The following is a 25763-nucleotide window of genomic DNA, read 5'->3' as shown; positions in this document are numbered from 1 at the left end:
ATATATTCAAGGTTGAGAACAACAGATGTTTTTGGTGCCAAAGGGAATCAAGTGATAAAATGAAGTACATGACTTTATTGAATGGTGAACCAAGATTGAGGAGACACGTTTTATACAGCTGCCTCTAACTCTTACACCGTGTTCTCATCCACTCTGAAAAAATGGTGGGAAGGTGCACAGATCTATTGAAATTAACAAAAGTTGAGGCTGAGTAATTAGAATAGATATAAAATTGTGGAAACAAGGCTAAAGCCAAGGCAGCTTTAAAAACGGGGACACACATTAATTGTGTACTTCACAAGGCTACATCCTCCTTTTGCACTCGTAACCGTGTGGCCAAGTTCTCCTCCAACTCCATCTGCAAGTTTGCAGATAACACCACGGTAACAAGTAGAATTTCAAATAACATGCATACATGACAAGAATAAACCAGTTTAAACATACAATATCATACATTTCACAACATGAAATGAGGCCATGAGCCCACTGAGCTGCTAAAGCTCTATGCAAGACCAATCCGATTAGGCACAATCCCCACTTTCATTTCGTAAACCTGCATTTTCTTTTCTTTCAAGGAATTAATCAGTTCTCTTTCCAATGCCACCCAGATTGAATCAGCCACCCCTACTATCCCTGGCATTCCACTCCAGATCCTCACTTTTCCTGTTTGGACAAGCTTTTGCATGTACACATGCCAGCTTTGCTTCTTGACCTTCCTGCCAATTGGAATCGCCTGCTGAGGTACCTCACTGAAGAATTACCCATAATATCATTTTACAGATTACTGAGGCCTTTAGGTAACATTTCTAAATGAAGATACGGAACAAGCTGCTAGAGGGAGCGGTAAAGGCAGATACAATTACAAAATGTACAATTAAAACTTATAGCACATTGGGACACGTTCAGGGATAGGAAAGGTTTAGAGTGATAGGGGCCAAATGCAGGCAAGTGGGTCTAGCACCTTTGGCCACACCTCAGCATGGACACGTTGAGCTGAAAAGCCTATTTCCACATCATATAAGTCTTAAATCAAGGTTGCTGAGGTAAATGATAAAAATTCTACAGCACTATTCACAGAAAAGGAGAAAACCTGAATATTCTTTCCACAGCCACCATTCCAAAATTCCAAATCTTCCCCGTTTGTCAAATTTCACTTCCTGATAATAAAGCAAGCTTCAGTCATCCACATCAGTTCCAAGACAATCCTAGGAAGTTTCACCAATAGGTGTGGCCAAAAAATGAATGGATTACTTACAGACTTTGTAGCCCAGCTTCTCAGCATATGCTTTTTTAGCCAATGCCTGACTCTCTAGAACAGCTCGAACCTCCACCTCTTTTGAAAACTCTGACACCTACATTAAGCAAGCAGGCAAAGAAAGAAATGTTAACTTCTAATTATCTGATTTTAGAAAATGAAAAAATACTGAAAGGGCTCTATAATAAAGGATGAAATATCTGATGCTGGGTCATTGTGTTAGGATGATTATAGTGCCAGGCAGTACTCAATTCCAGGTTTTCGGGCAATGCTGCAGAATTCAGTATTTATCTTTTGCATACTACAGGGTTTGAAATTATTGCTGCATTAGATTAACATCAAGTCCTTGTATGACATTAGTAAATCCATTCCAAATCCCCATAAACTGGATTTCAGTTTGCAGTTATTTTCAGTATTCCAATCCTCTGCAATTATACGTTCCTCAATTAAATCCCAAGGACTTAACTCAGAAGAATATCCCTTGGAAAATAATTAATATGGCCTGTCTTCCTAATATGAAGTGATTAGGAATGTGTTTTTGTTGAGAGGTGTCAGAAATAATTAACCTCAATTTTAGACCTATTCCTCACCCGAGATTGGTGAGATCAAGTTTTTGGGCAAGAGGAGCTACTTTTTGATTACCAGTGCAATCTTCAATCTCACGTCCTGTCTGATGCTTGGTTTCCTTTACCTTTCCCCTCTCCTGTCATATTGAATGCTGCCTGGATGAGAGAGCATTAGCTACAAGAGGAGGCTGGACAAACCTAGATTGTTTTCTCTGGAGCATTACTGGCTGGGGTTGGGGGGGGGGGGGGGGCCACCTAAAAAAGGATATAAAATTATGAGGGTTATAGATAGAGTAGATTGTTGGTCTTTCTTTCCAGCATGGAAACGTCAAATATTCAAGGGCATAGCTTTATGCTGGGGGGGTAGGAATCGTTTAAAGGAAATTTTACTCGGCAAGTTTGTTTTGCACAGCGTGGTAGATGCTGCCAGGAAAAGTGAAATGGTGGAAGCAGATACCCCAGCAAATTTAAGAGGCATGTAGATAGACAAGTGAATAGACAGGGAATAGAGGGATATGCACTATATGCAGGCAGATGGGAATAGTTTTGAATTGAATTATAGTCGCCACAGACACTGGGATGAGCGGCCTGTTCCTGAGCTGTATCATACTGTTCTATAAATGATTTTCTTTTCTTAAATTATTGGTAATTTTTATAATATTAGCAGCTGACATTACAAAACCCTATAGCATATAAAAACAAAACCTCCACATGGCTACATTCTGAGGATTATTGTACACTAGATATTTTCTCGAGACCAAGACTGCACAGTGAACAGGAGGGCTCTGAGGAGTGCGGTACAACAGAGAGACCTGGGAATACAGGTCCATAATTCATTGAAAGTGGTGTCACAGGCAGATAGAAAGTCGTAAAGAAAGCTTCTGGCACATTGGCCTTCTCAAATCAATTTGAGTTCAGGAGATGGGATGCTGTGTTAAAGTTGTATAAGACATTTGTGAGGCCTAATCTGGAGTATTGTGTGCATTTCTGGCCACCTACCAACACAAAAGATGTAAACACAGTTGAAAGAATGCAGAGAAAATTTACAAAGATGTTGCCAGGTATGGAGGAGCTGAGTTATAAGGAAAGATTGAATAGGTTAGGACTTTATTTTTGGAACGTAGAAGATTGAGAGGAGGTTTGATGGAGATATAGAAAATTATGAATTAGAGCTAGAATTTGAATTTTATTTCTTACATTCATCTCACATCATGAGGGAGTAAAAATCTTTATGTTGCATCTCTGTCGCTATGTACAAGCAGTAAGGAAGGGAAATGTGGGAGGATTAGATTAAATTAGATTAGATTCAACTTTATTGTCATTGTGCCAAGTACAGATACAAAGCCAATGAAGTGCATTTAGCATCTGACCAGAAATGCAAAGAATAGTGTTACTTACAAAATAACTGCGAATAAAAAGTGCTACAGCACACAAATATAAAAGTACTGAGACAATACAATACAGATGCAATAATGCTTAGCACTGTGATATTGGTTTCAGCAGGGTCACGGCCTCAGGGAAGAAGCTCTTCCTGTGCCTGCTGGTGTGGAAACGGAGGCTCCTGTAGCGCCTACCGGATGGGAGGAGAGCAAAAAGTCCATGGTTAGGGTGAGGTGCATCCTTGATAATGCTTTTCGCCCTGCCCAGGCAGCGTTTATGGTAGATGTTCTCAATGGTGGGCAATTGGGTGCCGATAATCCGCTGGGCAGTTTTCACCACACGCTAGAGTGCTATTGTCCAAACACTAAGATTGTATACATAACATATATGTACAATCAGATATACAATCAGATCAATGTGTACTGATCGATCTGATGGCTGGTGAAAGAAGCTGTCCCGGAGCCTGTTGGTCCTGGCTGTAATGCTGTGGTACCATTTGCCAGACAGAAGCAGCTGTGGGGTATAGATGGGGTTAATGCAAGCAGCCTTTTTCTACTGAAGTTGGGTGGGACTACAACCAGAGGTCATGGGTTAAGGGTGAAAGGTGAAAAGTAAAAGGGGAACATGAGGGGAAACCTCTTCACTCAGAGAGTCATAAGAGTGTGGAATTAACTACCAGCACAAGTGGTGCAAGCAAGCTCGATTTCAATGTTTTACAGAAGTTTGGATAGGTACATGGATGGTAGGGGTATGGAGGTCTATGGTCCTGGTGCAGGTCAATGGGAGTAGGCTGTCTAAATGGTTTTGGCATGGACTAGATGGTTCAAATGACCTATTTCTGTGCTATGCTTCTCTATGACTCATTAATAGCCACACCCTTCAAAAGGAAAGCAACTGCTTCTGCCAGTTAGGTAAATGCACAACATGCTGGTGGAACTCAAGCGGCCAGCCAGCATCTCTGCAAAAGAATACACAGTTAATGTTTCAGGCCGTGACCCTTCTTCAGGACTGGAAAGGAAGAAGTCAGAGTAAGAGGCTGGGGGGAAGGGAGGAAGTTAAATGATATAAACTTCTATAGAACACAGAATAGTACAGCACAGTACAGGCCCTTCAGCCCACAATGTTGTGCCGACCCTCAAACCCTGCCTCCCATATAAGCCCCCACCTTAGATTCCTCCATATACCTGTCTAGTAGTCTCTTAAACTTCACTAGTGTATCTGCCTCCACCACTGACTCAGGCAGTGCATTCCACCCACCAACCACTCTCTGAGTAAAAAACCTTCCTCTAATATCCCCCTTGAACTTCCCACCCCTTACCTTAAAGCCATGTCCTCTTGTATTGAGCAGTGGTGCCCTGGGGAAGAGGCCTGGCTATCCACTCTATCTATTCCTCTTATTATCTTGTACACCTCTATCATGTCTCCTCTCATCCTCCTTCTCTCCAAAGAGTAAAGCCCTAGCTCCCTTAATCTCTGATCATAATGCATACTTTCTAAACCAGGCAGCATCCTGGTAAATCTCCTCTGTACCCTTTCCAATGCTTCCACATCCTTCCTATAGTGAGGTGACCAGAACTGGACACAATACTCCAAGTGTGGCCTAACCAGAGTTTTATAGAGCTGCATCATTACATCGCGACTCTTAAACTCAATCCCTCGACTTATGAAAGCTAACACCCCATAAGCTTTCTTAACTACCCTATCCACCTGTGAGGCAACTTTCAGGGATCTGTGGACATGTACCCTGAGATCCCTCTGCTCCTCCACACTACCAAGTATCCTGCCATTTACTTTGTACTCTGCCTTGGAGTTTGTCCTTCCAAAGTGTACCACATCACACTTCTCCGGGTTGAACTCCATCTGCCACTTCTCAGCCCACTTCTGCATCCTATCAATGTCTCTCTGCAATCTTTGACAATCCTCTACACTATCTACAACACCACCAACCTTTGTGTCGTCTGCAAACTTGCCAACCCACCCTTCTACCCCCACATCCAGGTCGTTAATAAAAATCACGAAAAGTAGAGGTCCCAGAACAGATCCTTGTGGGACACCACTAGTCACAACCCTCCAATCTGAATGTACTCCCTCCACCACCACCCTCTGCCTTCTGCAGGCAAGCCAATTCTGAATCCACCTGGCCAAACTTCCCTGGATCCCATGCCTTCTGACTTTCTGAATAAGCCTACCGCATGGAACCTTGTCAAATGCCTTACTAAAATCCATATAGATCACATCCACTGCACTACCCTCATCTATATGCCTGGTCACCTGCTCAAAGAACTCTATCAGGCTTGTTAGACATCATAACAGAAAATCCTACCACACTGGTATCTCATGCCACAGTATGAATCTTCTTACTCCATGACTTGGGGAAGCAAGTCAGCATGTAATCTTGCAAGGCCAAAACTTGTATTCTGAAGTAAAATGTGATTTATTTATTGCAACATGGGAGGTGACCATTTTGCCTATCACACCCATCATAGCTCCCAGTAGTGTAACCCCATCAATCCCAATCCCTTGAGTACTAATAGTTCAAATTTGGCATTTTAAAGAAATAGGGTGAGAAAGGGACATAATATGATAAAGGGAAATGGATGAGAGAACAGTTTACTTGAAAATGGAAAATTCAATGTACATTCCAGACGGTTACAAAATGCGTAGACTGAAGATAAAATGTTATTCAGCTTGCTTCTTTTGAACCAAACTTTCTACAGCCTCCTCTACAGACATGGCGATACCCCATTTTCTTTAAACCGCCTTACTAACAGTACTTAATCATCTTATTACCTGATCTGTCTTAACCTATTTCCAGTCAGTCTTTTGCCTTACACCTTGTACCTCTACCAGCTCTACCTTAAAAACAGTAAACCCTCCATTCCTCCCCCATCTCTGAAGAAGGTTGTTAACAAAAACAAACATTAACTGGTTTCTCTTATAGCTGAGTTATCCAACATTTTTTATTTAGTTTTGGATTCCAAGAACTATAGACTTACTTGTTTTCAACCTTTTTTAAAACACAGAAACTGATGCTCGTTCCCTTATTACATTAGATGCACAGAAGATGGATTTCTCAAAACAATGATGAATAGACAGTCAAGTTTTGATATTGAAAGGGATTCTTGTAATTGAATGTGATGCCACTAGTGAATAAAGCTGAAAAAAAATACTGGAACTCACACCTTTTCAAGTCATCTTATCCATCCAATCAACCCAGACCATGCTAAAACAAAAATACTTTACTGTTCTGAAGGTTTGTGTCACTCAATTATTGATTGTTTCCAACAACACAAAATACAGCAACCATCCTAAAAAGATATACCTATTTTTCATCATACTCACTTTGCAATTTCTATCGTTAAATCGATGAACACCAATGGCAGCAGGAGTGATCTCCATCACATCAAAATAAAAACCTTGAATCAAAATAGAAATACATTGTGCAATTAATAAAATGGCCTTTATCTAAAACTCAATTATTAACTTCATTTGAAACTGTGCATGTGAATCTTCCACCATCCTTCCCTTTCCAATGCCTCACCTTGTTCAGGCGTTTGCTATCGAATTTTAAAAGGCCTATATAGAGTGGATGTGAAGAAGTGAGAGAATCTAGGGCCAGACAGCATGGCTGCAGAATAGAAGAATGACCCTTCAGATCAGAGGTGAGGAGGAATTCCTTTACCCAAGGGTATGTGGAGACTGTTGGACTTAATCATAAGGAAAGACTGGATAAGCTAAGACCATTTTATGTAGAAAGGAGGTGACTATGAGGTAACCATATAAAGGCTTATAAAATCATGAGGAACATAGCGAAGGTATATAGTTGTAATCTTTTCCCCCCAGAATAGGGGAGTCTAAAACTAGAAGGCATAGATTTAAAGTGAGGGGGTAAAATTTGAAGGGGAATTGAGGTGCAACTTTTTCACACAGGTGGATATATAGAATGAGTTGCCAAAGGAAGTGGTAGTGATGGGTACAAACACAACATTTAAAAGACATCTAAACAAGTGCATGGATATGAAAAGTTTAGAACAGGGGTGCTCAACCTGGAGTCCATGGACCCCTCGGTTAATGGTAGGGGTCCATGGCACAAAAAAGGTTAGGAGCCCCTGGTTTAGAAGGATATGGACCAAATGCAGCCAAATGGTACTAACTCAGTCTGGCCCAGTTGGGCCAAAGGGCCTGTTTCCATGCTATACAACTTTGACTCTAAACATTGATTATTTTTTGATTAAAAACATAATCATTTAGGAATACCTAAAACACATACAAATATTAAACCCACAATAAGTAAAATAAAGAGACTTCTAATCTTTCTTCCCCACAAATAACATCCAAGAATCGATTCCTCAGCATAAGCACTCAAGAATCTCAGTAAGATCTTGGGAGCTTGGGAGATTTAGCACGACAAAAAAAAAACCCTGAACAAAATGCACTGTAGAATGTATCCTGTCTGGTTGTATCATGGCACTGCCAACACCCAGGAAGACAAGAGGCTGTAGAGGTAGTGGACACAATCTGGCCTATCAAAAGGCACAGCCCTCCCACCTCCTACAACACCTACAGGAGGCGCTGCATCAAGAAGACAATATCTATCACCAAGGATCCCCACCATCTGGGTCATGCCCCTCTTCTCATTGCTACCGTCAGGCAGGAGATACAGAAATCTAAAGTTCAGAACAGCTGCTTTCTTACAACTATCAGTTTCTTGAGCCGGTCTACATAACACTAACCCTACCACAGTAGTGGAACCAATTACATTCCTATGGCTTGTGGCTGTACGTCTACTTTTCCCTCTATCTGTTGTGTTCGATATTGAGGGATGGTGCAAAGCACACCAGGAGACCAGCCTTGCAGGATGTTCAGCTGAACTTTTTTGATAACACTACTTGTACAACACGTGAGCTCCTCCCATGTGGGAGTGGCTAACTGAGAGGTATAGGAATACCGCCATCAATAACACACTACTACCTTTCACTGTTTTGGATCTTATACTTTCTTTTAGGTACAGGTCATTCCAGCCTAACAAGTCCACACCACCCAGTTACACGTATGTGACTAATTAACCTACTAACCTATGTGTCTTTTGGGATGCGGGAGAAAGCTGGAGCTTCCAGAGGAAAACCAAATGGTTACGAGAAGAGCGTACAATTGGCTTACAGACAATGGTGGGAATTGGACCTGGGCCGCTGGCTCTGCAGCAGTTACACTAAGCACTATGCTACTGTGTCATCCTAATTCTCCGCGTTGTCCACCTACGTGCCTGTGATGCTGCTGCAAGTTTTTCATTGTACCTGTACCTCACTGTACTTGAGTGCGTGACAACAAGCTTGACTTGAATGAGCTCCACCATGGAGCCCAGTGGTACAAGGTACTGAAAAAATAAATCACTACTAACTACTACGAATTAAATTCGAACTTTCTGCTTTTGAATACATCTGCGAAGCCTAGGTACGCTAACATTTAAATTAATAAACACCTGTAGTTTCAAACATTCACCAGCACAGGTGGCACAACACATAGTGCCATCTCCTCACAGTTCCTGAACCTCAAATCCCAAGCTGTCTGTGTGGAGTTTTCACATTCTCCCTGTGACCAGTGGCTTTCCCCAGGATGCTCGTTTCCTCCAAAAGACATACAATTAAGTTCCTGACGTATATTTTCCTGACAGTTGGAGGGTGGCAGGAGAACATGGGAAGTTCAACAGCATCTGAGGGAGAACAGGATACAAGGAAGCAAGTGTAGGAATGGGATTAATAGGATTGCCTTGAGACCTGAGACTCAATTAGTCAAATCATTCTGTATTATAGGGGGAAAGAAAGAAAAAAAAAGCCAAGGTTTCTAAATAGCTAATCACTGCCCTATACAGTCTCCAGCTCTGGGCTACTATTGGACTAGTAACAGTGGAGCCTCGCAATGTTTGCTGTCAGCTCTGTAGTCTCAGCTCACCTTTCTCCACCATACAATTTCTGTTTTCATCAATGCATTTGACACAGATGCAAAATATCTACAGTCTTAGTGATGGTGAGTAAATCTACTTCAACCAGCACAAACATGATGACAGAAAGACCGCATTCGTAAAGTCATGGAGAAGCACAGCGCAGTCACAGGCCCTTCGGCCCATCTAGCCTATGCTGAAACTAAAACTGCCTAGTCCTATCGGCCTACACCAGGACCTTAGACCAGGGGTCCCCAACCTATTTTGCACCGCGAACCGGTTTAATATTGACAATATTCTTGCGGACCGGCCGACCAGGGGGTCGGGGGGGGAGGTGTTCAGGTAGGATTGCCAACTTTCTCACTCCCAAATAAGGGACAAAAGTAGCAGTCAAATACGGGACACTTGTGTTTACCCTGAGAAAGACTACCATGACCATGAAGCCTTGCGCGGGCACCTGTGTGCGCATGTGTGATGTGCACATATGTGTACGTGCTGATTTTTTTTCTACAAATCTGTTTTGGCTTAATCTTCCCGATTCTGTTAAGTGAAACTACATTGTACATACATTATTTCTACTTTATATAGGCTGTGTATTTATCATATCATTCCTGCTTTTACTATATGTTAGTGTTACTTTAGGTTTTATGTGTTATTTGGTATGATTTGGTAGGTTATTTCAAGTTCCACAGTGCGTGACAGGGAATGAGGAAAGCTGCAGCCGACTCATATTGTTCCCTCTCGCCAAATCATATCATTTCCTCGTGGCCCGGTTGCACATGCTTTGCGGCCCGGTGGTCAAGGACCACTGCCTTAGACCTCTATATCCCTACTATCCATGTACCTATCCAAACTTCGCTTAAACGTTGAAATTGAGCTCGCATGCACCACTTGTACTGGCAGCTCATTCACACTCTCACGACCTTCTGAGTGAAGAAGTTTCCCTCATTTTCCCCTTAAACTTCTTACCTTTCACCCTTACTCCATGACCTCTGGTTATAGTCCCAAACAGCGGAAAAAATCTATCAATTTGAACATCTCTATCAAATCTCTCAATCTTATACATTCTAAAGAATGCAGTCCTAACCTCTTCAATCTTTCCCTATAACTCAGATCCTTCCACTCGTCAACATTCTTGCTTATTTTCTCTGTACTCTTTCAACTTTGTTTACATCTTTCCTGTAGGTAAGTGACCAAAACTGCACAAGAATATTCCAAATTAGATCTCACCAATGTCTTATACAACTTCAACATAACATCCCATCTCCTGCACTCAATACATGATTTATGAAGGCCAATGTGCCAAAAGCTTTCTTTACAACCATATCTACCTATGATGCCACTTTCAATGAATTACGGATCTGTAAATTCTGTGTTGCAAATCTCAGCCAAAAGAGTCTACTGATATTCAGCACAGCATGCCCTTCTATCTATTTTCACGACATCAGAAAATTCTGGATATATTACACTTCGATCCTACTATCAAATCATTGATAGACTTAGCAAACAATGCGGCCAAGAACTGATCCTTGGGTTTTCCACCTGTTGCCAGCCATTTCCAGTCCAAGAAAGATACATTCACTCCAACCCTTCTTCTTCTATATGATAAGCAATTTGTGTTAACACATTTCCTCCATCACCACGATCTCTTATGCAATAGTCTTATGTAGCCCCTTATCAAATGCCTTCTGGAAATCCAAATACATTTCATGTATAGATCTCCTGATCAGCTCTGTTCAATCAGCTCTCAAAGAGCTCCAACAAATTTTAAAACATGGTTTTCCTTTTGCAGAATCACATTGACTTACATTAAGCTTCTCCAAATGATAGCCCTATCTGACATTGTCCAAGCTCACCTTGCTCACTTTGCCCTATTCAAATTACCACTGGTAGTTTCAGAAAGAAGCTACAGGAGCCTCAGGACCCACACCTATTATTACCCCTCAACCATCAGGCTCTTGAACCAGAGTGGATAACTTTACTTGCCCCATCATTGAATTGTTCCCACAACCTATGGACTCACTTTCAAGGAATTTCAATATTTATTGCTCATTTATTTATTATTATTTATTTTCTTTTTGCATTTGCAGCTTGTTGTCTTTTGCACACTGGTCCCCTGCCCTGTTGGTGCAGTCTTTCATCGATTCTATTATGGTTATGACAAAGCAGATTTATTGAGTATGCTCACAAGAAAATGAATCTCAGCATTGTATGAGGTGACACATACAGTTGAAGTCAGAAGTTTACATACACTTAGGTTGAAGTCATTAAAACTCATTGTTTAACCACTCCACAGATTTCATATTAGCAAACTATAGTTTTGGCAAGACGTTGAGGACATCTACTTTGTGCATGACATGAGTAATTCTTCCAACAATTGTTTACAGACAGATTATTTCACTTTTAAATGACTATATCACAATTCTAGTGGGTCAGAAGTTTACAAACAAAATCAAAGGAAATCAGCTAAGACCTTAGAAAAAAAATTGTGGACCTCCACAAGTTTGGTTCATCCTTGGGAGCAATTCCCAAACGCCTGAAGGTACCACTTTCATCTGTACAAACAATAGCACGCAAGTATAAACACCATGGGACCACGCAGCCGTGATACCGCTCAGGAAGGAGAAGCATTCTGTCTCCTGGAGATGAACGTACTTTGGCGCGAAAAGTACAAATCAATCCCAGAACAACAGCAAAGGACCTTGTGAAAATGCTGGAGGAAACAGGTAGACAAGTATCTATATCCACAGTAAAACGAGTTCTATATCGACATAACCTGAAAGGCTGCTCAGCAAGGAAGAAGCCACTGCTCCAAAGCCACTATAAAAAAGCCGGACCACAGTTTACAAGTGCACATGGGGACAAAGATCTTACTTTTTGGAGAAATGTCCTCTGGTCTGATGAAACAAAAATTGAACTGTTTGGCCATAATGACCATCGTTATGTTTGGAGGAAAAAGGGTGAGGCTTGCAAGCCAAAGAACACCATCCCAACCGTGAAGCATGGGGGTGGCAGCATCATGTTGTGGGGGTGCTTTGCTGCAGGAGGGACTGGTGCACTTCACAAAATAGATGGCATCATGAGGAAGGAAAATTATGTGGATATATTGAAGCAACATCTCAAGACATCAGCCAGGAAGTTAAAGCTTGGTCACAAATGGGTCTTCCAAACGGACAATGACCCAAACATACCTCCACAGTTGTGGCAAAATTGCTTAAGGACAACAAAGTCAAGGTATTGGAGTGGCCATCACAAAGCCCAGAACCTCAATCTGATAGAAAATTTGTGGGTAGAACTGAAAAAGCGTGTGAGAGCAAGGAGGCCTACAAACCTGACTCAGTTACACCAGTTCGGTCTGGAGGAATGGAACAAAATTCCAGCAAATTATTGTGAGAAGCTTCTGGAAGGCTACCCAAAACGTTTGACCCAAGTTAACAATTTAAAGGCAATGCTACCAAATACCAACAAAGTGTATGTAAACTTCTAACTCACTGGGAATGTGATGAAAGAAATAAAAGCTGAAATAAATTATTCTCTCTACTATTATTCTGACATTTCACATCCTTAAGATCAAGTAGTGATCCTAACTGACCTATGACAGGGAATGTTTTCTAGGATTAAATGTCAGGAATTGTGAAAAACTGAGTTTAAATGTAATTGGCTAAGGTGTATGTAAACTTATGACTGTACAAGTTTACAGTCTACTGTATGTACTTTGATAATAAATTTACTTTGAACTTTGAACATTGGGGATGCTGCCTCAAGAAGACAACATCTTTCAACCGTTATGTACCCCGTAACTGGGTTGCCAAACCAGCAGAAATGGACCACTCAGTTGGAGTCTGGATTACTGGAACTAAGAGAATTTTATTAAAGAAATAAGCAACACAGTATTCTAATAGTAAGGATATAAATGCAACAGGTTAGCAATGAATAAACACACATGTACACAGAACTAGGATAATAGGGTCAATCAGCTCTATCGCAGTCTAGGGGTAAAATGTTCAATCACAAGTGACAGAGTTCAGTTTAGTTCAGTTCGCAGTAATCGCCGTCGTGCCGTTGGGGAGAGAGAGAGCGAATGCTGATATTCAAATCGGATTCAACAGACCTTTGATATTCCTCGCAGTTAGCTTTCGGGCGAGCCCTTTGTAATGTCTTCTGAGGTCACCGACTGTGACCCCTCCGTTCCAGATACGATCGTTCCTCTGCGGTGAACCCGGCACCCAGGCAAGGGTGGACACACACCAGGTTCCCGCCAACCGTATCTTTCCACCCTGTGCATCTATGGCTGGTCCCGCGATCAATCCTCCAAAAACTCCCACCGACTTGTGGGGGGCACACCGCTTCCAGGGTCTCGTTACCTCGTGGTGTCGTGTGTGGAGTCTGTTGCCTTAGTGAACCTGTCCCTTTTTATCCCCCCTGTTGGGGTATCGCCTGTCCATCACACTTCAAACAGTTCAGGGTTCAAAAGGAGCCAGTCTTGACAATACTCAGACCGGTGTCTCCTTCCGTTAAACTCTCTCGTCTCTTCATTAACATTTCCAAATGCTGCTCCATTGTCTTACTTATCTCTCTCTCCTGAAGACAGGTGGCAGATCAACTGTTGATCCCACTGGTGCTAGCACAGGACAGTTAACATCTTAGTCTATATGTACCTTTGTAACCCTCTTTCGTCACACAATGTTCTCCACAATTCAAGATATGCTACTTATCATAGCTACCATCAGGCAGGAGGTACAGAAGCCTATAGTCCCACACCACCAGGTTCAATAACAACAACTTCCGTCCAACTACTTGGTTCTCAAACCAACCTGCACGACCCTAACCACTACAGACTAGCAACACCAGGAGCACTTTGATCACTTTGCACTACACTTCCTTTGTTCTCATTTGTTTTCCTTTTGAATGCTGCTGGCTGTATTTGTCTTTTAAAAAAAACGTATGTCCAGGTTTGAAGAAAGGCATAACCAATCCCAGTAGACAATCCAAAATGATTAATGGAACATTATCCAATGTTCTGTAAATTCAAGATGTTGAGCTGCAGATGTCCACTGGGTTTCTGGCTCAGACTTAGTATTTTTAGGTTCATAGGGATGGTTTTGGGGGACAGTATGGGAAGTGGGGGTGTTTGGGTTCGAGTTTAGGAATAAGGATGAAGTGAGTGAGGAGAAGGACCTGGAATTCGGTGTTCAGGTTGGAGCACTCCTAGGCAGGACACCTAGCCAGTGATCTCCAAGGGTGGCAAGTCTGAATGTTGGTGGCTTAATGTCTGTGAGTTTGCCAATCTGGGGCCTGGGTCAACTGGAGGTCCAGAGGCTCGGAGGTGGCCCAACTGTGCGTGTGGGAGAGTGGGAAAGGGGCCTGTTGTTTTCTTGTTGTAGGTTGGCTGCATGCCATTTCATTAAACATTGTGGGCATGCTATGTTGGCGCCAGAAGGTGCGGCAACAACATTGCAGACTGCCCTCAGCACATCTTTGGTTTGCAAACAAGAGGAATTCTGCAGATGCTGGAAATTCAAGCAACACATATCAAAGTTGCTGGTGAACGCAGCAGGCCAGGCAGCAGCTCTAGGAAGAGGTACAGTCGAGGTACAGTTTCAGGCCGAGACCCTTTGTCAGGACTAACTGAAGGAAGAGTTAGTAAGAGATTAGTAACAGATCTCTTACTAACTCTTCCTTCAATTAGTCCTGATGAAGGGTCTCGGCCTGAAACGTCGACTGTACCTCTTCCTAGGGATGCTGCCTGGCCTGCTGTGTTCACCGGCAACTTTGATGTGTGTTGCACATCTTTGGTTTGCTTTGGTTGTTAATGCAAATGGTACATTTCACTGTGTTTCAATGTATATGTGATAAATAAATCCAATCTATATGATGCCATGTGTCTGTGATGTTGCTGCAAACGTTTTTCCCATGTCCTGCCTACCTCTCATTTTCCCCACTGAAGATGACATTGGAAGCTATGCTCTATATCATCAACCACAGAGCATTTTATTTCCTCATTTTTCTGAATATCTCAGCAGTCTTAGATTGTCTACCATATTATCCTTCTTCGAAACCTCTCCTCTATCTTACCAGCTCAGTTAGAGAGCTCCCATGACTCCACCGTAAAGTATCATATCATAACCAGAACAGTAGGAATGACTCCCAACCTACACTGCTATCTCGGGGCACCCCTAAGAACTCATTAATGGCTGCTTGCACACCTCAGATATATTGTACCTGATGAGAACACCATCTGAGCAATATACTTGATGATGACATGCCTTATTTTACTTTCTCTGGTGTCTCTGTAATAGAAATTACAGTAACGTCCAACTAAACATTGGAAAGACTGAAGATCCATTTGGCCCTTGCAAAACTGATTGTTCTAATACTACCAAAATAAAAACTAGATCATGTAAGACCAATACACATTAAGCACTTTACCTAAATTTCCATTATTCCCTGGACAAGTTGCTTTCAAAGCCTTTGTAAATTCATCCCACGAACCAGGGGCACTCTCATCACGGATCCTCTCTCTTGTCAAGGAGCCATTCTTAAAACTAGAGAAAAGGTAGAGTTAGGCTAGGATAAAAGTATATGCATTAAACAATGTAAAGCACCCGAGTTTGGTAGCACTGCTATAGAAAAGACAGCATTAAACTGGAAAGGGCACAGAGAAGATTTTTAAGGATGTTACTGGGATTCAAGGGCTCGAGTAGAAGGGAGAGGTTGAACAGGCTAGGACATTATTCCTTGGAATATAGGCATTTCAGGGTGACCGCGCCTTTGCTGTTGTAGCCCCTAGACTGTGGAACAGCATTCCCCTCCCTATCAGATCTGCCCCCTCCATTGACTCTTTTACGTCCAGGCTCAAAACTTACTTTTATTCACTAGCGTTTGAATCTTCCTGATGTGGCTGATTTCTGGCTTGTGCCTAGGCTCATGTGTTTATTTTGTGCCTATAAGCTGTGTGCTTTGTTGTTTATATCTGTGTTTCTTGTATTTGTGATTTTAGCTACCTGTTATGGTTTGTACAGCACCTTGGTCAACATGGGTTGTTTTAAAATGTGCTTTATATATAAATTTGACTTGACTTGACTTATTGAGGTGTATAAAGTTATGAGGGGGTATAGATAGGGAGAACACAGATCATCTTTTTCACAGGGAAAGGAAGTTAAAAACTGGCTAAAGTGAGGGTATAAGGATGAGGGGTGAAAGATTTAAAAGGGAACTGAATGGAAAATTTTTGCGCAGAGGATGGTGGAATGAGCTGCCAGCGAAAGTGGTTCAGAGAGGTACTGTATGTTTCAATGTACATGAGTAGATAACAATTCAAGTTTATGTACATGTGACAAATACACTTGAATCAAGATCTACTAATAGCAACATTTTAAATATAACTGCATAAGTACATGGATAAGCCGGGAACCCCTGATTTAGAGGAATACAGATCAAGTAGAACTAGGCAAGGTGGGCTTGGGCAAGTTGGATCAAATTTACTCTATAAATCTATATTTCATTACAACTTACCATAATGTTGGTAGAATACTCAAAATATAATATAAACATATGACAAGCTAGCCTCATAAAAGTAGAACAATGGGAAAATTGAACAAAAACCTTATGTCTGTACACGTTGTGAAGTATAGCAGTGGGGAGTCTAACAGAACTCACATTTATGTAGCCTGCTAATTAACCACTTGAAAGAAATGTTATGCCAAGGATTTTAAGCTTAAATTGTAATAGCTTATAGCCACTTTTTGCTTTATACCAAGAGAGTGCCTATCACTTAAAACCAAGTGAATACCCCTTCAAGATTAAAGTGAATGATAACAAATGGCACTGTAGTGTTACATTACTGACAATGGTTTCTGTTCAACTAATCTTTCTAAATAAATAAAATCTCACAGACATCTTACTCACAGAAATCTAAGGTGTAGCAATGCAATTTAGATGTTCAAACAGAGAAGCTGAAGGGTAGAATTTATATGGTATAGAAAGAAGGAGATGAAATAATTATTCATATTTGGCTTCTTAAAGGTAATTTTTCTACACAATATCAGAGACTATCCTTTACCAAATGAGTGCCATGTAGGCATCTCTGTCAACTGGGTTGCAAAAAATATGTCCCTGCAGCGTGGGTGTTGGGTCCTGAATCCAGAGAAAGACAGTATCACTTGTTCCAAGACTCACCTAGAAAATACAACAAAGAACTGCATTTACACAAATGAAAATCCAAGACAACAGAAGATACATTGCCTAAGCTTGATCTGTCAAGTATAAAAGGTGGAGGGTCACCAAATCAAGATGTTTGAAATGATACTGAAATCCAGTCTAAAAGGCTGAGAATTATTTTGTCCAATATATCGATAGACTTGTAGGTGGATGATCAGTCGCATTCTTTTGAAGTTTCCTAGATTCTAGGAAATTCCCAAGTTCCAGTGGCTTGGAAAGTAGTAAGTGTAATACAGATCCTCCCCAGTCTTGTTCTTTGGATGACAGAATTCGGTTTCTGAGAATTGTTGGTAATGTGAACAGCTTGTAAATTGGAAATGTGATCACACAGATTTAAATAAAAATGTAGACCAACTAAGAAAATATATGGTTAAACCAAGGTGTTTAACTTAACTATTCAAATATCTTCACAAACAGAGTTCTGACACGGCAGAAGTTGCCTGCAGACCAGCGGCAGCTAGCAAATCCATTCCACTGGTCTCCCAAATGCTTGTTCGTACGTACAGGCTGCACATAACAAGGATTCAAAGTTCAAACTACATTAAATTTATTACCCAAGTACATATATGTCACCATATACAGCCCTGAGATTCAATTTCTTGCAGGCGTACTCAGTAAATCCAAGAATCATTGGAAGACCACACCCAGCAGGATGGACAAGCAACCAATGTGCAAATGACAACAAACTGCGCAAATTCAAAAGAAAAAAGTAAAAGTAATAAATATCAAGAACAAAAGGTGAAGAGTCCTTGAAAGTGGGTCCATATGTTGTGGAAACAGTTCAGTGATGGGGCAGGTGAAGTTCAGTGAAGTTATCCCCTTTGGTTGAGGAGTAATAACTGTTCCTGAACCTGGTAGTAAGAGTCCTGAGGCTCCTCTACCTTCTTCCTGTTGGTAGCAGTGAGAAGAGAGCATAGTCTGGGTGGTGGGCGTCCTGATGATGAATGCTGGATTCTTTCAACAGCATTTTGTGTAGCTGGTGGGGAAGGCTTTACCTGTGATGGACAGGGCTGTATCCACTACTTTTTGTAGGATTTTCCAATCAAGGGCATTAGTGTTTCCATACTAGGCTGCAATGCAACCAGTCAATATACTCTCCACCACACATCTAAAGGCTTTGTCATCTTCTAATAGATGAGTGGTGGAAAGTATACTAGATGTTTGCAGCCTGGGCACGACCTTTAATGGCATCAAGTTTGATTCAAGTTTGCCGCAATACAAAGTTAGAACGGAAAGTAGTTTATGAGGAGGACACAAAGTAAAATTAAATCCCTATAATATGGGGAAATAATAAATATATAAAAACGTGTCTCTTTAAGGATATATAGTTACTAGGGAATAGAAACTCATAACTACCAGCAGAATTAACTACTAAATACCTTAAAATTCTGTTAGTTCAAGCAGATTCCCTGCTTGTGATAAAGAAAGCAAGCAATAATACAACTTAAGAATCACTGATTCCACATTAAGCCCCAAATGGACAAATCTCACAGAACTGCTGTCAATCTCAAGGAATAATGAAAAAGGTTGGCAATTTCAATAACAGAAACTACTATAAAATCCAGGGCAGCTCAAATCTTACATTGGCAAATTCCAAAAACTTAATTTTCTTTTTGTTTTAAATGGGATTGCAAAAGTCAATATCCACTGATCTGCAATATCAGCTCACTAATTCACCAATGTCCATCATAAAGGGGAATGTCACATCTTCCATCTTACCAGACCTGCGTAACATTCTGCTTCAAAATTATTTGGTTGAGCATTATAATTCCTTTTAACATGGGCAGGCAGAGATAATTATAAAAATAATTGACACTGACAGAATAACAGTAGAATTCCTACCCTGAACACTATTTTTGGGAGCATTACAAGACTTCAACAGTTTAAAGAATTTCACTGCCTTATTGTCACACCAAATAGGGTTAAGCAACAAATGCAGCATTATCATCTCTTAAGCACAAAATGTTCTTGTAACGTTACAGATCAGTATGTTACACTTTTACCGCCTAGGAAGTCCCTTCTAAATATTTTATTCTTCCATTTCTGTAACTTCAGATTTATTTATCATATGTACATTAAAACAAAGTGAGAAGCATCGTTTTCATTAACAATCAACACACCTAATGATGTGCTGGGAGAAGCCTGCAAGTGTCACCACACATTCCAGTGTTGACATGGCACGTCCACAATGCTCAGTAGAACAACACAAAACACAACAAGCAACAAAACAACAACAGCAAAACAAGCCCTGTTTCTCCTGCCAACACTCCCACCTCAACCCCCCCTCCACCCCCACAGACAAACACTGGGATGCCATCTGTGTCTCCTGTATTCTATCTCCAGTCTCTGGCCATCAGGCTACAATTTTCTGAGTTTCCGATCAACCTTCAGGCTTCAACCTTTGCTATCAACCCCCAGACTAGCTGATGACAGGACCCCGAACTCCAGGCTTGGACTCCATTGCATCCCTTGCCTCCTGCTGACACGGCTATCCAATGCCAGTGTACTTTGTCACCTGTCCACATGGCTGGCCATCAAGTGGCTTAGGTTCTGGATTCCTTTGCACCTGAAGCATGCTTAGCCCCCTGCTCTACTCTCTGTACCTGCACGTGGCTAAGCACAACTCCAATGCCATCTTTAAATTAGTCGATGACACCACTGACCATTGACAATTTCTTCCTCGATATCAGCTCAGCTTGATTATTTACCATACCACTCGAGAATTAGATTGGCAACATAGTTGGCACATTGGTCAAAGGCCTGTTTCTGGACTGAACTGTTCAATGTAAAAGCAGCAATAACTTCAAGATGCCCTTTTGCAGTGCAAACGCACACCATTTATGGAATCACTCATCATAATTCAATCCTTCTATTTTCTCAAACATACTTCTTGCTTCACTGAGCACTGGTAATATCTCTGTTACTGCACTCTCCTCCACAAGTGTACATTGCATTAGAAGCAGCATAGGGAGGCAGAATTGATTCACCACCTGAATACATCCAGCATTTGATTTGCTTTGAGCTTCAATTTATTGTCTCAGATCACATCTGCTTTCCATGTACATTCTTTCTTTTCTACAATAGTTTCTTCCTGAAGTTCTACATGCAGCTTTTCCAGTTCAGTTTTCAAGTCTACTACTATCACAAGCTTTGCATAATCTGAACGTGTTGCCACTCTGCTTCTGATTCCTTGCTCTTTGACTATTTGTAAAGTTATTAAACAAAGCAATCCAGTGGGAACTCACTGGTAAAAGTTCTCACACTGCTCTACAACCACGGAGACCCCTTGCTCCACCAATTTTGTATTCATTGCAAATCATTTCCTTTATTCTTTTCCCCATTATTAGACTTTCCAAAAGAGACACATAAAAGGAATTACTGATTTAAAGAACACTGCATTTACTCTCATCCAGCTTCAACGTTGCACTGATATTAATGGCAGATGCTCAAATGACCACCCAGTTCTCCACTATGATGCACTGATAAAAGAGCAGAACAAAAGGAACTTGCAAATGAACAGCCTTAGAAATACTGTCACTTAACTGATTACCTGTTTTGATGCAGGCCAAGGAGAAATGTCAAAATGAAGTACTCTTTTTCTTAATTGTAAGGCAGCGGCTTTATAAGGTATTGGTCAGACTGCATTTGGAGTACTGCGAGCAGTTTTGGGCCACATGTAAGAAAGGGTATGCTGACACTGAACAGGGCCCAAAGGAGGTTTCTCAAGAATGATCCCAGGAATGAAAGAGTTAACATATGAGGAGTGTTTAATGATTTCTGGGCCTGAACTCAATGGAGTTTTCAAGGCTGAAGGTGGATCCCATTGAAAGCTACTGAATATTTAAAGGCCTAGATAGAGTGGACATGGAGAGGATGTTTTCTATAGTGGGGTTGAGTGCACAGTCTCAGTACACAAGGATGCCCATTTGGAACAGAGATGAGGAGGAATTTCTTTAACCAGAGGGTGGTGAACCTGCAGAATTCATTGCCACAGATGGATGTGGAGGCTAAGTTTTTGGGTATATTTAAAGCAGAGGCTGAAACCTTCTTGATCAGTAAGGCCATTTAAGGCTAAGGGGAGAAGGCAGGAGAATGGGGTTGAGAGGGATAATATATCAGCAATTATGAAATGGTGGGACAGACTTGATGGACTGAATGGCCTGGTTCTGCTCCTATGCCTTATGGTCCTATGTCCTGCATATCTGCCCTCAACTCATTCCACTTCCAACATAATAGGGATAGGATTACCCCACAGTTATGGGGTTGACAGGGAAAATGAATCAGCTGTGATTGAAATGGCAGAGCAAATTCGATGGGCCAAATGACTCCTTCTGCTCCGATGTCATATGCTCTTAATTGTTTTAACTCACTATCCAGAGTTCTCCAACAATAAAAATAACTCACTGCTATATCTCCCTGCTGAAGTCGCATTCCTGCCAGTGATGCTGTAAGACAGAGAGGTGAAATTGTTATAAATAATATTTATTACTGCATTATATTAAAATATTAGTTTTCATTAATAGCTAAAAAAAATCTAATTACAAAGATTTCAAGTCAAAGACAAAAAAATTGATATATTTTCATTATAATATATATAGATATATATCTATGGTTTCTTTCTATGTTTCTATAATGTTCATAAAATACTGTATATTCCTCAATGAACAGTATTTCTAGGCCATAGTGACTTCCTTACCTCATTTAAAATCCCAAAAGTGTGTTACAGCCAATTAAGTAGTTTTGGAGACTGCTTTAATATAGCAAATGGTGGTAGTGCAGTAGTTAAATATTTGGACTGGTGATCAATATATAACACCAAGCCCATATAAATATGCTTGATCCTTAAAATGTCCTCGGAAACGGTAATGGAGTTTGGGTGATAAATTACTTGCCAGTGATGCCCACAGTGCAAATAATAGATAAGTTAAAAAGCACCAACCAACACGCAAGCTCCCACAAGGAGTAATGTGATACACTAGAAAAGCTAATCTGTTTCAGTAATGTTTGTTGAGTGATCACCATCGACCAAAGCACAACAGATAGTTCCCCTACAAAATAGTACTATGGGATATTTTAAATTCACCTGTTGACCAGATGGTTTTCTGGTTAAATACTAGCATGGATAACTTCACCCACCTCAACAATGAACTGATTCGACAACCTATGGACCCACATTCAAGGACTCTACAATTTACAGTGTGTTCTCAATATTTTTATTTATTTATTAATATATTTGAATTGTCTTTTGTACTTTGGTTTGTTCACCTTTGGTGTAATTTTCATTGGTTCTATTGTATTTCTTTATTCTACTGTGAATGCCCACAAGAAAATGAATCTCAGGATAGCATATGGTGACATATACGTACTTAGATAACCATGTTACCTTGCGTATCCCTTCAGTTCTAATCTAGATATTTGAGCTCAAATGAGACTTTAACCCACAATCAATTGTTTCAGAGGCATAGATGTTACCAATTCGGCCCCAAGTGATACTTGTTTCTTTGTCTTACATTCCTACTATTCTAAAGATGAGAAAATTATTTGTAGTTGTAGAAGAAACATGGTCTTAAAAATGAAAGAATAATGCAAATGAAATGCTATTAGTTTCAGAAATCTGGACAGGGAAATTGAGACATCATTAATACACTAAAGAATGGTTAGCATTTGGAACTAGAAAAAGCAAGTTGATATATCTGATGTCTATCCCTGATCAAAGTGGATTCAGAACAACTACATGTATTTGAAACACTAACATCTCTCTTTCAAATCCTGGGTGACTGCTCAGTATTAGGAGGCTGTCATGTTTGAGATCTCCGTCACTCAAATGGAAGGAAACAGTGGGAGAAGATTCTGCAGCTCTGTTATGGGTACCTATTAGCCATCTGCTACAGCACCGGTGCTCTTGGGCTAAATGTACGAGTTCCAGGATCTCAGAAGGTTGGTTTAGACAGCAGACCCTGGTACTATTAGTACAACAAATCCCAATTTACCAACCAGCCTTAAGTGTGCATGTAGTATTGCCCAACCTAACATTATGGGAGTACAATCACGCAGTTGAGAAGTTGTCACACTATTCTGAGGAACAGGGATTTAAAATAAATAAGGGCCTGCCAATATATCCTCCCCTCAAAAAGCTGACTCAATGAGTTCATTCCAATTTCACAACCAACCATTCCAACCTCTGCTGTTGAAAATATGAGAAATGTAGAAACTCAAAAAATATGAAGCAGCAAGGAAAGCAATTCGAGCACAAGACCATAAAAGGAACAGAATTGGGCCATTCAGCCCATTGGGTCTTCTCCGCTATTCCATCATGGCTGATTTATTATCCCTCTCAACCCCATTCTCCTGCCTTCTGCCCGGAACCTTTGACACCCTGACTACTTAAGAACCTATCAACCTCAGCTTTAAATATACCCAAAGACTTGACCTCCACAGTCACCTGTGGCAATGAATTCCACAGATTCACCACATTCTGGCTAAAGAAATTCATCCTCAACTCTGTTCTAAAGGGACCTCCTTGTATTCTGAGGCTGTGCCTGCTGGTCTAGAAATTTGAATTAGTTTACATAATAACAATATAAATTTTGCACCTTGTGGAAAGTCATCTGTACTAAAAGCTTTTAGTTCCTTTTTACTCTGTCCAGAGGAACTCTTATGTCCACAGATACACAAACTCTGTGTAATCTGTAGACACTAAGGGAGATAAGTTGACATTTGCTTCAAAGCAGAAAACTGGAATCTTACCTGGATTGTCTCCGGTGAATGCAATGACCTTACACTCAGAACTAAATCCAAACCGTTTCACAAAGTATGGTGATATTGACCCCTACATAGAAAGAGGAATGAATCTTAGAACCATAAACATCGTACATACAGCTGGAAAAACACATCACTCCACAAAACAAATGGTGTCTGATAGTTCACATCACTTAATTATCTAAGCTACCTCCAAAAAGAATGGACCAGGGTCAAGCCCACTATCTATATCTGTTCTAATCCATCCTGGTGGGTACAGAGGATTGACCAACATGCCCCTCCAGGCCTGAGAAGTACCCTAAATGGGTATACGATTATGAGACCCAGCCCCAGAAAGATCCTAGCGGCCTCTGTCAGTTCACCACTTTCAAAGTTCTTTAAGAACTTAAAACTAAATGCATCTGATAGAAATAAATATTTTTAAACTACTCAAGTCTGTTTAAATAGTTAATAAGAAACAGAAAAGATTACATCAGTTTAAAATATATAATTAAAGGCACCCTAAATCATAATAAATCACTAAAAAGCAAAACAAGTGAACTACTTATTTTTCCCACAAGTTCAGCAATCCTACCAGGGTCACCACTCACACATAATCACTCCTACTTTAAAGCTTAGGGGCATAGGCCACTCTTGTCATGTTAGTATTCTGCCATTGTATTTAGTAGCAAGTCCAGTGACAGAATGGGAAGTCAGAATGAGCATCAGGTTTGAGCAAGTTGGGGAGGGTTGATACTTTGCTGCTGCTTGTGGGAGGGGCGGGGGTCCTTTGGGGTTCTAACATCTTTCGGTCATTCATTCTTTGGGGCTTTCTTCTGTTTTGTGGATGTCTGTGAAGAGTAAAAATTTCAGGTTGTATACTGTATATATTCTCTAATATTAAACTGAACCATTGAATATGTTGTAAAATGTGTGCTTTGCAGCAGCAGTATAGTATAATACATAAAAATACTATAAATTGCAGTAAGAAATCAATTTTAAAAATAAATTAAATAAGTAGTGCAAAAATAATGAGGTAATGTTCAATAGGTTTCAACAGGTATATTTAATGTCAGAGAAATGCATACAATATACATCCTGAAATTCTTTATCTTCACAAGCATCCATGAAAACAGAGGAGTGCCCAAAGAATGAATGACAGTTAAATGTTAGAACCCCAAAGCCCCTCCAGCTCCCCCTCCCATGCATAAGCAGCAGCAAGACAACGAACAGCAAAAAAGCATCTTCACCCTCCACCCAGCACTCAAGCATGCAGCAAAGAATCAATAGAGACACGGACTTGCAGTACCCCAAACACTACTCGTTCACCTGGTGATTCAACATACCACAGGCTCCCTCTCTCCCTAATAAGGAAAAAAGTGGTGGCCCCGTTTCATGAGTTGGTTCATTGACCATTCAGAAACCTGTTGGTGGAGAGGAAGAAGCTATTCCTAAAATATTGAGTATGTGTCTTCAGGCTCTTGTACCTCCACTCTGATGGTAGTAATAATAAGAGAGGATGCCCTGGGTTTTTTTTTTAAGATTATGAGGACACTCAGTCCTCATTTATTGTCATTTAGAAGTGCATGCATTATGCAGGTCCTTAATGATGAATGCCACATTTTCTGAGGCATCACCTTTTGAAGATGCCCTCAATGGTGCAGTG

General features: G+C 40.8%; 1 protein-coding gene across 20 annotated transcripts in view; it reads right to left on the bottom strand.

Annotated features, from left to right (window-relative positions):
- The window catches only part of xylb (xylulokinase homolog (H. influenzae)), a 382042-nt gene that overhangs the window by 288395 nt on the left and 67884 nt on the right, over positions 1-25763 (bottom strand). For all 20 annotated transcript variants that reach the window (XM_072254101.1, XM_072254105.1, XM_072254112.1 and 17 more), the window contains 6 exons: positions 24107-24188; positions 21764-21804; positions 17202-17317; positions 15569-15684; positions 6544-6617; positions 1256-1352 (listed from right to left, as the gene is read on the bottom strand). In XM_072254101.1, coding sequence (XP_072110202.1) covers positions 1256-1352; positions 6544-6617; positions 15569-15684; positions 17202-17317; positions 21764-21804; positions 24107-24188 — 526 coding nt within the window. The remainder of the gene's footprint in view (positions 1-1255; positions 1353-6543; positions 6618-15568; positions 15685-17201; positions 17318-21763; positions 21805-24106; positions 24189-25763) is intronic.

This window comes from Mobula birostris, chromosome 3, assembly GCF_030028105.1.
Source record: "Mobula birostris isolate sMobBir1 chromosome 3, sMobBir1.hap1, whole genome shotgun sequence".
Taxonomy (NCBI): Eukaryota; Metazoa; Chordata; class Chondrichthyes; order Myliobatiformes; family Myliobatidae; genus Mobula; species Mobula birostris.
This window is presented reverse-complemented; position numbering and strand designations above follow the sequence as displayed.